We start from the raw sequence: 15,931 nt of genomic DNA, 5'->3' as shown, positions 1-15,931 counted from the left end.
TAAATAGTTGTACCAATAAAATGAATCTTGATGTATTGACTCAAGGTTTTGGTTCTGCTTATGGAGAGGGGCTCTTCATTGCATGGCTGTAACACACAGAATTTGTCCCTAGGAGTCCCCCTCCAGCAAATGGCACACTCACTCAGGCGTGATATCTGTGCCATTGCCCACAAATCAAGAAAGAGCTATTTCTGGATCAAGGACATTCATAGCTATATATTTTGTATTTGGGTCTTACTTGTGCAGTTCTGAGAACAGCACCCAGGAAAAGTGTTTTTTTGACATAAGCCCCAATCAAACATAATTTCTTCTAGAAGAGGTGCTGTGCCAACAGACCCTTTGCAGAGATTAACATTTGGCCTTCAAAAAAATGACCAGCCCTGATATTGTTCTCAGAATGAAATGCAGTGCTCTTAACCACACTGGGAAGCAGTTTCGTGAGGGAGTGTTTTACAGGCATACCTCAGAGGTATTGCAAGTTTGGTTCCAGACCACCGCAATAAAGCAAGTGTCTCAGTAAAGTGAGTCACAATCTTTTTTTTTTTTTTTGAGATTTTATTGGGGAAGGGGAACAGGACTTTATTGGGGAACAGTGTGTACTTCAGGACTTTTTTCCAAGTCAAGTTGTCCTTTCAGTCTTAGTTGTGGAGGGCACAGCTCAGCTCAAGTTTCAATTGCTGTTGCTAGTTGTAGGGGGCGCAGCCCACCATCCCTTGCGGGAGTCGAGGAATCGAACTGGCAACCTTGTGGTTGAGAGGACACTCTCCAACCAACTGAGCCATCAGGGAGCTCAGCTGCAGCTCAGCTCAAGGTGCTGTGTTCAATCTTAGTTGCAGGGGGCGCTGCCCACCATCCCTTGTGGGACTCAAGGACTTGAACTGGCAACCCTATGGTTGAGAGCCCACTGGCCCATGTGGGAATCGAACCAGCATCCTTCGGAGTTAGGAGCATGGAGCTCTAACCGCCTGAGCCACCGGGCAGCCCCGAGTCACAATCTTTTTGCTGGTAGGAGGGTCTTGCCTTCAATTTATAAAAAAACACATCTGGGGGTGGCCGGTTAGCTCAGTTGATTAGAGCGGGGTGCTCTTAACAACAAGGTTGCTGTTTGGATCCCCACATAGGCCATTGTGAGCCACGCCCTCCACAACTAGATTGAAACAACTACGTACTTGACTTGGAGCTGATGGGTCCTGAAAACACACACTTTAAAACATTAATTAATTAATTAAAAATAAACACATCTGTGAAGGGCAATAAAGCAACGTAGGCCTAGACTTCCAAAACTTCTTGGTGCCTCTTTCTCCCCTCCCCAACCATCACCAGCAAATTTATAGTTCAGTAAACTACCCAGCTCAAACCCCAGCTGCTGGAAAGGTATTTACGTTCTCTACTTTCCCCAATACACGTATCATCTTTTTCAAGGCTCTGGGATCTAAATCATAAAAGATCAAAGTGTGTGAAGCAGAAAGCAATTCCACTGAGTAAATATTTCTACTTCACTTGCTCCTATTATTTTTCAAGTCAGTATGAATAACAATAATAATAGCTAACATTTAGGGCAGGCTTCATGGGTGTGCCACCTGTGCAGTTGCATGGGGCCCCATGTTCAGAACGACCCTGAACTTGGATTAGTGCTCTTCTATTGTCATCTTAATAATTTTTGAAAATTTCCATTTTACACTGGGCCCCACAAATTATGTAGCTACTCCTATTAACATTTATAGGGGACTTACTATGCATCAGCCTCTGTTCTAAACCTTTACCCATATTAAGCTGGAATGGCTGGAGTGCCACCAGACTGTAAATTACTTAAGGTAATTTACAGGAGTCTCTTTTCTAGCCACTAAAAAGTGCTTAACTTGGGGGATGGGGGGAAGCCAGACCTTCCTACTGTCAACCAAAGGTTGCTTCCACCAATCCAATGCCAACAGGAGTTCCCAATTTTTTACCCCAATCTGAGGTAAAAGAAGTTTCACTCAGATGAACAGTTTGGAAACTGAAAGTGCGCTCCACTGAGACAAAGGGGAGACTGGTTTTTATAAACTATCCTCCCTGGTCCATGTTTATACAAATGAGGAATCCAAATTTGGACAGTTTGATTGGTCCAAATAGCACTGTCCTGATTGGTCAGCTTCAAGTAACCTGATTGGTCTTTATGAATTGGTCAGTAAAGATGCAAATAAGGATATAGTTGTGCAGCTCCAACTGGATGGGCAGCCCACTGGAAAATGATTCTAGGAACTCAATCATAGGGGTCAGCTCAGCAGGCAGGAATGCGGTGCAGGAGGTTTGGCAGCACAGCCTGTGGCTTTTCTCTAATATGCAATGTGTGTGAGAGACTCCTGTCAGCAATGGCTGCTAGACTCTGAATTTGAGCCCAGTTAACCACAAGGAGTCCTTCTTAGCAGATATATTCCTTCTTGGGGTCAACAGTATGCAATTCTCTATTGTAAAATAAAAATTTTTAAACCCAAACCTATCACATTACTGTCTCATATTACAAATCTGCAATTACTTTAGTTGTTTGCTTGCTTACTTTCTATGGAAACATAAGCTCCAGGTTTTTCATCACTGAATTTCCAGCATAGGTAATCAATGAATGTTTTTAATAAATTGTATTCAAACCTTGGAAAACAAATGTAGAACAACAATAGCTCTGCTATAGAGCACAACAGACTATCACCACCCACGTTAAATCACTTAATTGCTTTAGATGCTGATGGTTGCAAAAATGCTTTTATGGCCTTTTATAAAATAAAAGCTCATTTAAACAGGATTTGTGTCCCTGCTATCTGTTTGACAATGTGCTACATGTCAAGGCATTCTGAAAGGTGGGCCCTCATCTCCAAAAATTGAGTCTGATAGAGCAGGGAATGGTTCCCAAAGTAAGGTCTGGGAGAGGTCCCCAGGACCCATTCAAAGGGGTGTCCAAGGTCAAAACTATTCATTATTTGCCTCTTTCATGCTCATTTTCACACAAATTTTCCAGAGGCTACAAGATATGTGATGAAGGATAGTGCAATGTCTGCTTTTGTGTTCTTGTGTCAAAATGTTCTCCATTTTAAATTCTAGTTCAGTAAATACCGTGTTTCCCCGAAAATAAGTCGTAGCCGGACCATCAGCTCTTTGGAGCAAAAATTAATGTAAGACTGGGTCTTACATTAATTTTTGCTCCAAAAGACGCATTAGAGCTGATGGTCCCGGCTAGGTCTTATTTCCCGGGAAACACTGTCTTAATGACTATAACCCACAGAAAGAAAGCTCTTTGGAGTCTTCTATAAGTTTTAAGAGTTATGTAAACCCTTTGTAAAGGCCTTAAGAAACTAAAAGTTGGAGAACCACATCAATATAGTAATGATCCATACCCAGGAAGCCATTAGCAACAGAGAATACACTGTGCATGACAGTTTAAAACTAAGATTTGAGGTTTCGACCCAAAGGTTGAGAACGGCCTTTAATCAGGAGGAAACAGCGTGGACAGTGGAAGAAATGTCCGAGAAGGGTGTGGGTGAGGGGTAGCCTGGACAAAGGCCCTTAGGGAATGTGCACGAGGTCTGCAGAAAGTACTGGCGAGAAAGTCCCATCTCTCTGCAAGGACACACACACTCCTCTCACACAGTAGGAGAGGCTGTAAATTCTTCTTTTGCTGGTCAGCGGTCTAATAAGAGCCAGGGAATAACCTGGAACAGACAGGAAGTCGCATGGCGGTCTCTCTGAATTACAATGTTGAAAACTCCGTCCAGTTAGTAATAACTAGAATTTGGCGTAGGATTAAAACATCTGCTTCCTGCCTTGTCGGGGAGGGGGGCAACTGGTGCAAGGCAGAAAAGGGCGGGAAAATATGGCATTAAAGAAAGAAAGAGCGGGCTGGATAAGACGAGAGGAGGCAGCGGGAAAAGCCAATGAATGAGAACCAGGCTGCGGCACGTACCCAAGCTGTCCGCATGCGCAGGCGCACGCCGGCTGATCTCGCGGGAAAGAACCGTTGCCAGTCCCGGCGTTGCGCCCAGGTAGGAGGGGGTTGGAGGCGGGAGTGAAGTCTCGCGAGAAGAGGCGGTTGCCCGTAGCGGAGCCTTCTGGCTGTGTGTCTGAGGATCCGCCGCCGGAGCCGCGGACGGTTTGTTGAACCCGTTAGTGCCCCTGCCGTGACTCACGCCGCCGTCATGTCCCGCTACCTGCGCCCCCCCAACACGTCTCTGTTCGTAAGGAACGTGGCCGACGATACCAGGTATGTACAGGGGAGATACTGTGGGCCTACGCAGGGAGGCCGCAGGAACTCGGAGAGGACCTGTGCGGCAGCGGCGGCGCGCGGAGCCGGGGGAGGGGATGGGGCGAAGATGGCGGGTCCCGCGCCGGTCTTCGGGCCCGAATTAGGCCATGCCGCCGGCTCAACTACCGCGTGGGAGCGAAGGCGGCGTCCCTGGTCCCCCTGGGCCAGCGCCGGCCGCGTGGCGGGATTTTTGTCCCCCTCCCCCTCTGCCGTTCGGGACTCCTTTCTCCTGGCTTCCTCTCCGTGCCTCCACCCCCAGCCGCGGCCAACATCCGCTCCCCATTGATTTGAAGTTCACATTCTTTGGGGTGCACGCCCCCTCGGCCCAGGGAATTTTTTCTTTTTTTTAATTTTGCAACGAAATAACGGGATTGAAGGAGGAGAGTGTGGCGAAGCATTTCCTACCCCTTTTTTGTTGTTGTGTTCTATTTGTGGGTTTTATAATGGAGATGTTTGGAGACGGGAATATTGAGATTTGGGACATCAGATTCTTTCAGTTAAACGATGCGAACTAGTTCTTCCCCATTTCCCGGAAATAATAGTCACCTTATGAAAAGGTGGGGGTGGGGGTTACTTAAGAAGTCTCTACCGTGAGGACGTTGATTACTAAATTGGATTAATCCAGAATGTGCCTTTGTTCTCACAATTCCAATTGCTTGGAGTTGCCGTCAGAATTTTTAGAGATTTTAATCACAAAATGAGACTATATTTCATAAATAATCACTCTACCAACCCCCCCCAATCGAATATTTCTGGTAGCCTTGTGTGATTTACATTTTTCTGTCCTAACTTTAACTGGGAAAGTAAACAGTAGTGGTTATTCTAGCCTCTAGGAAAATTTCCCCTTCATATCATTTGACATTTTTAAGGAATTATATATATTTGTGACTTGTTTTTAGAGCTATATCTACCTACCAAGTGTCTAACCCTTTCGCTAAAATTTTGGGGTAAATATAAGTGCTTGGCATTTTTCAGAGTACTAGAGTTGACTTGAAACTGTAAAAGACAAACATTAGTAGTGCTTATATACAACCTATTGCTACTATACCTTTTGTGAAAAATGAAGGATTTGGATTAAAACTAGAGATAAATTGTGATTTATCAAGTGTCCTTAAATGTCTGTTTTCCTATTGTTAATGTAAAACAATAACTGCATTTGTATCTTCCGAGATCTTGGATCATAGCCTTCCTTTATAAAAAAGATATATTGCCTGTACATTTTTGTCTGCTCTTAAAATTGGCTCTTAATATTGAGATTTATAGAAAGCTTGTCTGTTTCAGGTCACCTAGGGACAAAGCAGTCCCTTTCATTAATTGAGATATTACAAAAAGATAACTTATTTATTACAAAGAAACTCTTTTAAGGGAGTGAACATAAAAATTTGGGGTCTTTTTATGATTTAGGTCTGAAGATTTACGACGCGAATTTGGTCGTTATGGTCCTATAGTTGATGTGTATGTTCCACTTGATTTCTACACTCGCCGTCCAAGAGGATTTGCTTATGTTCAATATCCTTTCTTCAGATGGCTGATTAGTGAGGGGTGTTGAAGTTTGAAATTCAAGTTTATGTAAGAGGTAACATCTAAAAAGTAGTTTATTTTTGTCCTTTAATAAATGTCTTATGTCTTCAGATTTTTGAAAATTAATTCTAATTCACACGTTGCTCTATTAAAGTTAATCCAAAAATAGTAAAATATTTAAATATTTCCCATTTATGCTGCTGAAACTCAAATCAATGATTATAATATGTGATTTAAATTTGAATACTCGGGTATCTACCACCTTTAATGTAAATCAAAATAAAAGTTAATATGTTCTTGTGCTTAGCAATTAAAGTTTGGTATTCTTATTTGTTAATTTGAATCACTTGATCAAAACAAATTGTATGACAATGAGGTAAACTTCTTTAATATTGTCCCCTAATTTGCTGTCCTCTGTTGTTACCTCAGAGAATGTAAAGCTGTACAGTTATGGCGACCCCAAAGAGAAAGCATGAAAGAACCTTTAGAGTAGAGTTCAACACTTAAGGCAAGTAGACAAGCCAAAGGCCACTTAAGGATCAGGCTTGAAGAGAAGGGAGAGTTTGGGAAAAGAAAAAATACAGAAAAGCTGGAAGAAGGACAAGCCTAATGGGAGACAAAGCCTCGCTTTATCTACAAAAGGGGGAAAAGGTTGTTTTTCAAAGTTAAAGATAAAGCCATCTGTCATATTTGGCCAAGCATCTCATGACAAGTCCTTCTGACAAGCACTTAAAGAGTTAAAGGTCAAGATGAAGTTGAATGATGGCCAAGATTAAAGGAGTCATACCTGATGTATCCTACAGAATAACTATTTTCCTCTTTTTTTTTTCTTTTTTTTTTTTTTAATGTTTGTAAGCAGTTAATTTTCAAAATTATTCTGGTTTGGTCTAGTGACAAAACCTGTAACTTGATTTGTGTGGGCCTTTGATGTTGTGATTGTGGTTTTGTATAAATGCACTCTTAGCTTCTCAAAAAGTGTACTAAAGGATGTAATGTTGTTAAGCTTAAATGCAGCATTTTTCTGTTTTGGACCAGGTGGTCAGATGCCATAGGGGAGCAGGTGGTGCTCTTTGGAGGAGCACGAGATTCTGAGGTCAAGCTGACTCCACAGAGCCATGCTTAAAGGGGAGACAGGTGCATGCACTGGGGACTATTTAGAAACAGCTCTGGTGATTTTGTAGGGTCAGATCTACTAGAGAAACTACCTGTTTATAGATTGTAAAGTGGCTGCTGCGGGACACACACATACTCCTAACTTCTGAAACTTAGTTCTGTGACGCCTGCTGGCGCTGCACTGCTTTAGTACATATGATCAGTTGGCCCTGAATAGCATGCAGATGACCTTATCCCTAATGTGGGTACCTAATCAGGATCTACTGAAAATCGTTCCCTGGCCCAGTGTTTCAGGTGACATTACTTCCTTCACTGAGATGATCTCCATGCGACGACAAAGGTTAAGGCTGTGGACTTCAGGCGAGGACAATTTCTTACTGCTTACGTTCAGTGGGTCTCTTGAAACCTAGCGGAGTCCTAGGGAGGCTTAATGAGGAAATGCCGAAAGCTGCTACTCCCACAGGGCCAGTGATCAAGGACAATTGTGGGAATTTGTTGCAAAGCTCTGTTGCAGGGAGTATATCTGGTTTGGTGTTTAAAGAAGGAAAACAGGGAGCAATGCATTCCTGCTTACAATGTTGACCTGATTTTACCTGGTTTACCTGATTCTGGGGTGGCCTATGAACCAGAATCAGCAGTAGTTTGACTCGAATATGTGATACTCCAGAAGAATTGTCATCCAAAAGAATCTAAAGGAAAATTACATAATTTTTATACACAGACAGTCTTTCTGTGGTCTTAAAACAGTTTTTAAAAACTCCCCGTCAGCCTTTGCCTTTTCATGTTGAAAGCCCCATGATTCTGGACTTGGGAAACCTCTTCCTAATTAACCTACACATACTAGCCTCAGGAAAAAAAGCTGGAGATCTGCTGTGGTCCTTAGTTCCTTTCAGAACAAAAGATAGGAAATCAAGTGAGGCAGACCTTTTAGTCTAGAATAAAAGAATATTAGGGGAGGAGAAAGTCACTTCAGGGGTGTTTTTTAATCAGCTCTCAAAGATCTCTGGAATTTCAGAAATAGAAATAGGCAAGTTCGAATAGTGACTTTTAGGATAGAATGAAAATCCACACCCAGACCTAACCTACCTTCCTTTCCGAAGCTTGTAAGTGTTACAAACACTGCTCTGAATATGTGTTTGGCTTCTTTTAGAATGATGGTTTTCGGAAAGGAACTAAATTTGGACCAAATAACGTAAAGCCATGGTATTATTGCTGACATTGAGCAGAGGACAAGGCAACTTAGCCTCTGACATCAAAAACGGACCAACAGTTCTTCGTGCTGATAAATAGTATCTTGAAATTTTCAAGTTAAAGCCAGTCCCAAACCCACTTTGCAGGATGCTGTATGTTTCATATGGTTAGAGCTTTCTAGTCCAGGAATCTTTAGAAATGGTCTGTTATTTCTTGAGAACATGCTTTTATAGTCTGTGCATGGTTGTAATAAGTTTTTGGTACAGTGATGTCTTGAGTATTTGCTTGATTGTGTCTTGATAACCACAAGTAGCTAAGCTACCAGTCTTCCCTGCGTGGTATAAGTACATTAAATAATAGTGTTAGATATGCCTGAGAAAAACAGCAAAATTTGAGGTTAATGCTTTCATCTCTTGTAAAGGAAGGTATATTCTGCTTGCTTACACAAGAACTATTGGCATTTTCTTATTTTCATTTAAAATAAAAATATGAGAAACATTTGGTTTTAAGAAATTTTTGTTTTAGTATAAAACAGAACTGACATTTGTTTTTTGTCTTGTTTTGTAAAATTCTTAAAACTCAAGACATTTCTTGATAGGATTACTTGGTAATTCAGCTATAACATCTTATTTCAATAATAACTACAATATATATCACATGTGTTTTCAAGCATATGCCTTAGGAATTCACAAGTGCTTTAATACTATGAAGTGTTTATAGCTGAATCAACCAACTTGTAAGTGGGGTCTGACAGATTTTCTAGAATAATATCGAGAAATTGTGAATTGTTCAAGGTTTCCAGCTAAACTTTCATTCATTGTCAAAGATTGCAAAACTTCCCAAGCCCCTTAACATTTAGCACATTTGAGGATGTTCGTGATGCTGAAGATGCTTTACATAATTTGGACAGAAAATGGATTTGTGGTCGCCAAATTGAAATACAGTTTGCACAGGGGGACCGGAAGAGTAAGTATCTTTATGCCTAATATGTACATAATGTATCATTTTTTAGACAGCGTTTTGAGATTTTTGTCTTGGAAGTATTTGTGCAATTTGTCTATCTGTTCAAAACCCAAAAATACAGTTTTTGAGAGGATAGAGTATCTTGAATCATTTGTTTCATCCTATTTAGATGTATGACCAAGTTTTAGGGTAGACAAGGTAGAATGTGGAGATCAGAATGCCTGAAATGTGTTTGGACTCTTAAGAAAGTACATCGATACTATCAGCTGTGACATGTTTAATATACTGAGGGTGGTAATTGAAAGGGATAAAATTTGGAAAGTTTGGGGTCTCTTGAGCCATTTCTCTTCTTCATAAAGACCTTCAAGGTGTATAATTGGCTAATAACATGGGTGCATGACTATGGAAATGAACAGATAGACTGGGAAAGGCTATATAGATTAAACCTAGAATGGAATTTATATTAGTACTTGGTTTTTATTATTATGTAGACATATTCCAGGTGTTAGCTGTGTGCTAGTGAGGCAGGAGAACAGGCCTTGAAGTCACATAGACCTGGGTTTGAATTCTAGCTCAACCATGGTTACCTTGGGCAAGATACCAAAAGATAGAGGTTAAAATAACTGCTGAGGAGAGAAGGAGCACTTAGGTAGACCCAAGCTATTGGTAATTCTTTAGGTTTGGGGTTGGGTGATGGGTTCCTGGGAGTTCATTGTTATTTATACACACACACTTAAATAAAGTACCAGCTTCTTAGAATCAGATGAGCTAATACAAGAATTGAGTGTCCGGGGGTATAGGTATGCCTAAGGCATTCAATAAATATCAGCTCTTTTTTGCTTTTCTTTGTCATGGTTTCTCAAAGCTGTATAATTGTATATTACTGCATTTTGACACTGCACATTGTTCATAGGTCACCAGCAAGTATTTTGTCACTGTAAATTGTGTTCTTAATAAATGGAAACAAATCATGGTGGAATGACTCCAAAATAGCATCTGTTTCAAAAGTCATTCATATTTTGATTTTGAAATCTTAAAAAAATACTTTAATGGTATAGTTTCCTAATTTCAGAGTAGTTGGCAAATTTTGGAACAACAAGCTGTATGGGGACAGGTCTTTGGGGAAAAAAATAGTTGGGGAGACATTTGAGTATCACTTTTAACATAAAACAGTCTTCTGATAGATTTCACTGAAAATAAATCTATTTCCAAGATTAATGTTAAGAATTAACTTGGGCACAGATGGGGGCTATAAGGGAAGGGTACGCAGAAATTTTTCCTATAATATGAAGACTTACATACTACATTTTTAATGTTTCTAAATAATTCTGTTCTATGTATTTCATAGCTCCAAATCAGATGAAAGCCAAGGAAGGGAGGAATGTGTACAGTTCTTCACGCTATGATGATTATGACAGATATAGACGTTCTAGAAGCCGAAGTTATGAACGAAGGAGATCAAGAAGTCGGTCCTTTGATTACAACTATAGAAGATCTTATAGTCCTAGAAAGTAAGTGTGATGTGTAGCACAGTGATCTATCAGGAAAGATTTATGTCTGTTAGCTTTTAAATTTTTTTACCCTTTTGTATACTTTTAATTATGTACATTGTATGCCTCGTTGAGACTCAAAATATTCTAGTGCTTCATTTAAAAAGTTCTTTGGTTCACTTTTTTAATTAGAAACTTTAAAAAAACTGAAAATAGACATTTGTCACTGTTTGCTTTTTCTGATGTACTTTTTAGCAGTAGACCGACTGGAAGACCACGGCGTAGCAGAAGCCATTCCGACAATGATAGGTAAATAACTTTGCTTTGAAAGAGACTTATACATTTTTCAATTTCAGAGTGAACTTTTGCTCTAAAAATAATAAATTTGATTAATATAGAATCTAATTTTTACTCTAATTGTATCTCTCCTCTGTTTTGAAAGATTCAAACACCGAAATCGATCTTTTTCAAGATCTAAATCCAATTCAAGATCACGGTCCAAGTCCCAGCCCAAGAAAGAAATGAAGGCTAAATCACGTTCTAGGTCTGCATCTCACACCAAAACTAGAGGCACCTCTAAAACAGATTCCAAAACACATTATAAGTCTGGCTCAAGATATGAAAAGGAATCAAGGAAAAAAGAACCACCTAGATCCAAATCTCAGTCAAGATCACAGTCTAGGTCTAGGTCAAAATCTAGATCAAGGTCTTGGACTAGTCCTAAGTCCAGTGGCCACTGATAGTATAAACCACGATATTTTTAGGCATGTATCATTCATTTACTCATAGTTTGGTTTACTTAAATTATCAGGAATACAATGTTGCAATGATGCTTACAAAACACTTGTCAGTTTTCCCTGTACCAGGCAATGGTTATAATTAAAATGATATGCTGTTGAGAAGCCACTCTTAAGAGTCCAGTTTGTTTAATGTTATGGGCAGCTACCAATTTGTGGTGTCTCTGTATATTTTTGTAAAGATTCTCATTTTTTATGCTTGAAGTTTGGTGAAAAGATGTTGGTTGACCATAATTTGCAACATTGTTTATTAAAAATAAACTTTTCATATCCATATTTGGTAGACCTGTTAACCTAGAAATGTAGCTTGCTAATAAGATAGAATGATACAAAAGTGAAGTTGTAGCCACAGTACACTGACTGATCAGACACATTTAGGTTCAGGGTGGACCTTTTTGTCTTGTCAAGATGTCTAGGCCCGTGAGAATAGTTATTTATGACACAGTGTGGAATAGTTCTTTTATTAACCCCATTGTCTTAGGGAATGATGCCAACTGGGTTAAGTAGCATTTTGAGAGATTGAGTTTTTGACTGAAACATGGAGCCTTCACTGCTTTTTTTCTGGTTTCGGTGAAGATTTGAAACATAAACATCAGAAAAACTCACCTTAAAAATTTGAGCAGGTCAATGATGGCAGAGATAATTTTAAGGGGAAAAGAATGCTCTTACGTAGATACTCTAAACTTGAAGGAACATTGTTGACCATAATACTGTTTTGTTTTCTTGCTGCTGTTAAAAGCAAGTCAGTTGTTTCAAAGTAGGTTTGTGTGTGTGCATAGTATAAAAGAACTGAATTTTGATGCTTATAGCACTTAGTGTGTGCATTTGTATCAAAATTTGCCTACCTCTTTATGAAGGAGGCTTGTTCTTCATATCGGTTTATTTAATGAGGCAAGTTGAAAGGCAACACTCCCATTCTAGGTGATTCTGTGGTGCCATGAAATTTAAAATAATTTTAGAAAAAGAATTGACTAAATATGAGTCACATTTCTGAGGTTTTGATTGATTATCAGTGTGTAGTAGTACCTGACTAAAAGTGAGAAAATAATACCCTTAACCATTTACAATTTCTAGCATTTCTCTGAAAGATCATTTGGGGGGCAATAAAAGTGACTTGACATGTCCAATCTCATTTCACAATAAAAGCTAGCATCCTTAAAAATTTTAGCTTGCTTGCTTGCAGGTTATAAGTAAGAAATATTGTGAGGAAATTATTCCGTTTAGAGGATTTGGGGGGGGGTGTTTTGTTGGGTTGTTTTTTTTTTCCCCCTAGGGTTTTTTTTTTTTTTTTTTTTTTTTTGGTTTGTTTTTTTTTTTTTTTCTTTTTTTCAATTTTAGTTTTAGTAATCTAGGTCTTGCCTGTAAAGAACAAAAGATGGTTTTTAAATACTGTTTGTGGAATGTGTTTAAAGGATTGATTCTAGAACCTTTGTATATTTGATAGTATTTCTAACTTTCATTTCTTTACTGTTTGCAGTTAATGTTCATGTTCTGCTATGCAATCATTTATATGCACGTTTCTTTAATTTTTTTAGATTTTCCTGGATGTATAGTTTAAACAAAAAGTCTATTTAAAACTGTAGCAGTAGTTTGCAGTTCTAGCTAAGAGGAAAGTTGTGGGGTTAAACTTTGTATTTTCTTTCTTATAGAAGCTTCTAAAAAGGTATTTTTATATGTTCTTTTTAACAAATATTGTGTACAACCTTTAAAACATCAATGTTTGGATCAAAACAAGACCCAGCTTATTTTCTGCTTGCTGTAAATTAAGCAAACATGCTATAATAAAAACAAAATGAAGGAAATAATGATTAACTGGAATTATTATAGTTTTTGATGAGATTCTAAAGTAACAGTGAAACAATCCTTTGTAGATTTAGGAATAGTTTTGATCAGTGTTGCACTAGGCACAACTAACTTACTTTGGAAATGATAGAACTTGCCAGCAAGGTACATCTTTTACAGAGTACTTAAAAATTCTTCAATGTCAAAGCCCCTTGGGTTAAACAACTTGGAGGTTATTGGTAGTGTTAAGATACGTATTAAAATGAAATTTAGGTCAGCTAATTATAAGTTCATATTTTCATTATTGGATAGATCAATAATTCTGCTCTTCCCCATCCTAAACGCGATGTGTTGGGCCTTATGTTTTATGGTGTGATTTTAAATACTTTGGCATTGAATGTTGGTGAGCAGTTAATATTAAGTGATAACCATTTGGGGGAACTGGTTTTGGTGTTTTGTGGTTTGGAGTCTAGTTGCTATATAAAGACAATTATAACATATTTATTATGATGTGCCAGACACCGTTCTAAAAGCTTTATGTGTTAACTCATTTACTCTTCACAAAACCCTATGAGAAAGATACTTTTATTTTCCCCATATTACAGAGAAGGAAATTGAGACACAAAGAAAGGCCATGAAAGGCAAACCCAGAATTTGAGTCCAGGCCTGGTCCTTATACAATTTTTTTTTTAATGGACTATAATTTGAGAGCTAAATTGAGGAGATTGTTCTCAGTCTCTGTGTATAATTAGAAGGCCTGATATTTGCAAGTTTTTTACTCACGTCACTTATTTTTAGACTTGATATTTTCAAGGAATTTATGTTATTTCTAAAGTGACACGTAATAGCTTCAAAAGGACTATATTCTAGTTCAACCCATGGTAGTTAGGATCCTGCCGATGAGGAGGATCCTTACACATGCTTTAATTTGGGATTACATCCTTGAGTTCCACACTTACTGAAAACCGTGTGTCTGGCACTCTGCTCAATATATGAGAGTAGAACATATCAAGACTCAAGTGAGGGCTGACATTTCACCTCTGTTTTTTACTTAAGATCTCTGCGTTGTTTTTTTAAGCCAAGTAAGCAAGAAGAAAAATGACAGATAATGCTTCAGTGGGAAAGGAAAGGTGCTACATAGAGTATGAGCTATTAAGTTACAGCCCAGGGAAAAGACCTGGGAACTATTGTACTATTCTCTTGAAAATTTGGCCCAGTAAGCCTGCTACATCCAGTTCAACTAACAAAATCCTGTATACCACAGAGAAGAATAAAGAAAACCAAACTGACAAACATCCTTCTTTTATTTAAGACCAAACTGCAGCTGGAATACCCAGTACAGTTCTGCTTACTACACTTCAAGAAAGATCTGAGAAAGCGGAAAAAGAACCAAAGAAGGGCAGTTCAAGCGACCAAAGGGTGGGTGGAAGGTGCTGCAGTATGAATACTGTATGAGTATTTTGACTCTGGTCCGAAAAGATAAAAGAACGTTATTGAAACTACATGGAATAATTGAAGTCCCTTCAAGTTTGAAAGTAAGCATTTTAGGACAAATACAAGGAAACTCAACTTTGTACTTGTGGAAACTAATCCCTAAATCTGAATAGGTTTATGTTAATTCATGGGTAACAGGTCCGTAATAAATTACTGGAAACTAGGATGTCTGAATATCAACATGGTCATAGTCTCTTACAGTGCCTCTCTTGGTCTGTATCAAACTGAATTGGGTAAGAAAAGGTATGGTTCTATATAAACTTTTCCTTGGTTATCTCAAGTCAGTTCCATTTTTGCTATTGGTAAATCTTGCCTTTGTTTATTCTAGTGCCAGTGTTTTCTGCTTAATGGTTTGTTTTATTGGCATCCGAGTTTATTTACCTGTATGCCATGTGCAGTTTACATCTTCCTTAAATAACTCATTCCCAGGTAAATTCCAATGACAATACTTGATATACAGCTAAGAGGTTCCATCTCTTCGCACCTCTTTCCGAGTCAGTATATTCAGCAAACATTTACTGAGCCCTTACTGTGGGCAAAAATTGTACTGGGTAATTGGGGAGAAAAATAAAATTCACTTAATTATCTACTGAGCACAATCTAGTGAATAATATCACAGCCTCATTGTTTTGTTTGAGGTGTATTATTTGTGACTATTTTACACCATTCATCCTAATGTAATTATAAAACCCAATATATTATCAAAGATAAGTAATTTTGTGGTTATCTGCCATTTAAAAGTATCCAGTATTTGTTTGCATCCCATTAATACAAATAATGAAAAAATGATGTTTTAATCTGTAATAAACTGATTTATTGTGCAGTGACTGTAATATACTAGAATTATAGTAAATTGTTAATTCTGCTTCCTCAAACACATTAGGAAATAATCCCCCAAAAGTATTTAACTTTGCACTAGACATAAAGGAGACTCTGGGTGCTATATTAAGATTATTTTGAGGCAAACAGAGCTGTTATCCCAACTGATTTGGTTATGTTCTGTAATTGAGAAAATGTTCACCAAGTTATACTTTTTAGTGATTTACATGTGCATTTTATAGGGGACATGTTCTGTGTATAGTGAATAAATAACTTTTATAGTATCAAAATGTTTTGGATTCCTTAGTTCCTTATTAGGATATGAAGCTTATTTACCAATATATTGGTTCCACCGCTCACATATTGTCATTTTTCTGCTACATATTTAAATTTCTCACATAAAGATCTTCATCTAATATGGACGTGTTTAAGCCTTTAATTTATAAACACATTACTAAGGGAGATATGAAATGTTATTTTTACCTTTTTTT

At 38.3% G+C, this 15,931-nt stretch overlaps 1 protein-coding gene across 5 annotated transcripts; it reads left to right on the top strand.

Moving 5' to 3' along the window:
• Positions 1 to 4,034: 4,034 nt before the first annotated feature.
• SRSF10 (serine and arginine rich splicing factor 10) lies at positions 4,035 to 15,730 on the top strand. Of its 5 annotated transcripts, none has more exons than XM_088790512.1 (6): positions 4,035 to 4,228; positions 5,675 to 5,781; positions 8,960 to 9,061; positions 10,407 to 10,569; positions 10,807 to 10,857; positions 10,991 to 13,153. In XM_088790512.1, the coding sequence occupies exons 1-6, from the start codon at positions 4,164 to 4,166 to the stop codon at positions 11,286 to 11,288; spliced, it is 786 nt and encodes a 261-aa protein (XP_088646638.1). In that variant the 5' UTR covers positions 4,035 to 4,163; the 3' UTR covers positions 11,289 to 13,153. The 5 variants fall into 5 exon arrangements, with proteins under 5 accessions (XP_088646638.1, XP_088646640.1, XP_088646637.1 ...); XM_088790514.1 differs by lacking the exon at positions 10,991 to 13,153 and adding an exon at positions 14,440 to 15,730 and having other exon boundaries at positions 4,036 to 4,228; XM_088790511.1 differs by having other exon boundaries at positions 4,036 to 4,228; positions 10,804 to 10,857.
• The last annotated feature ends 201 nt before the right edge of the window (positions 15,731 to 15,931 follow it).

Source organism: Rhinolophus sinicus, chromosome 14 (assembly GCF_057876585.1).
Source record: "Rhinolophus sinicus isolate RSI-liver-muscle chromosome 14, RSI-T2T, whole genome shotgun sequence".
NCBI lineage: Eukaryota > Metazoa > Chordata > Mammalia > Chiroptera > Rhinolophidae > Rhinolophus > Rhinolophus sinicus.
This window is presented reverse-complemented; position numbering and strand designations above follow the sequence as displayed.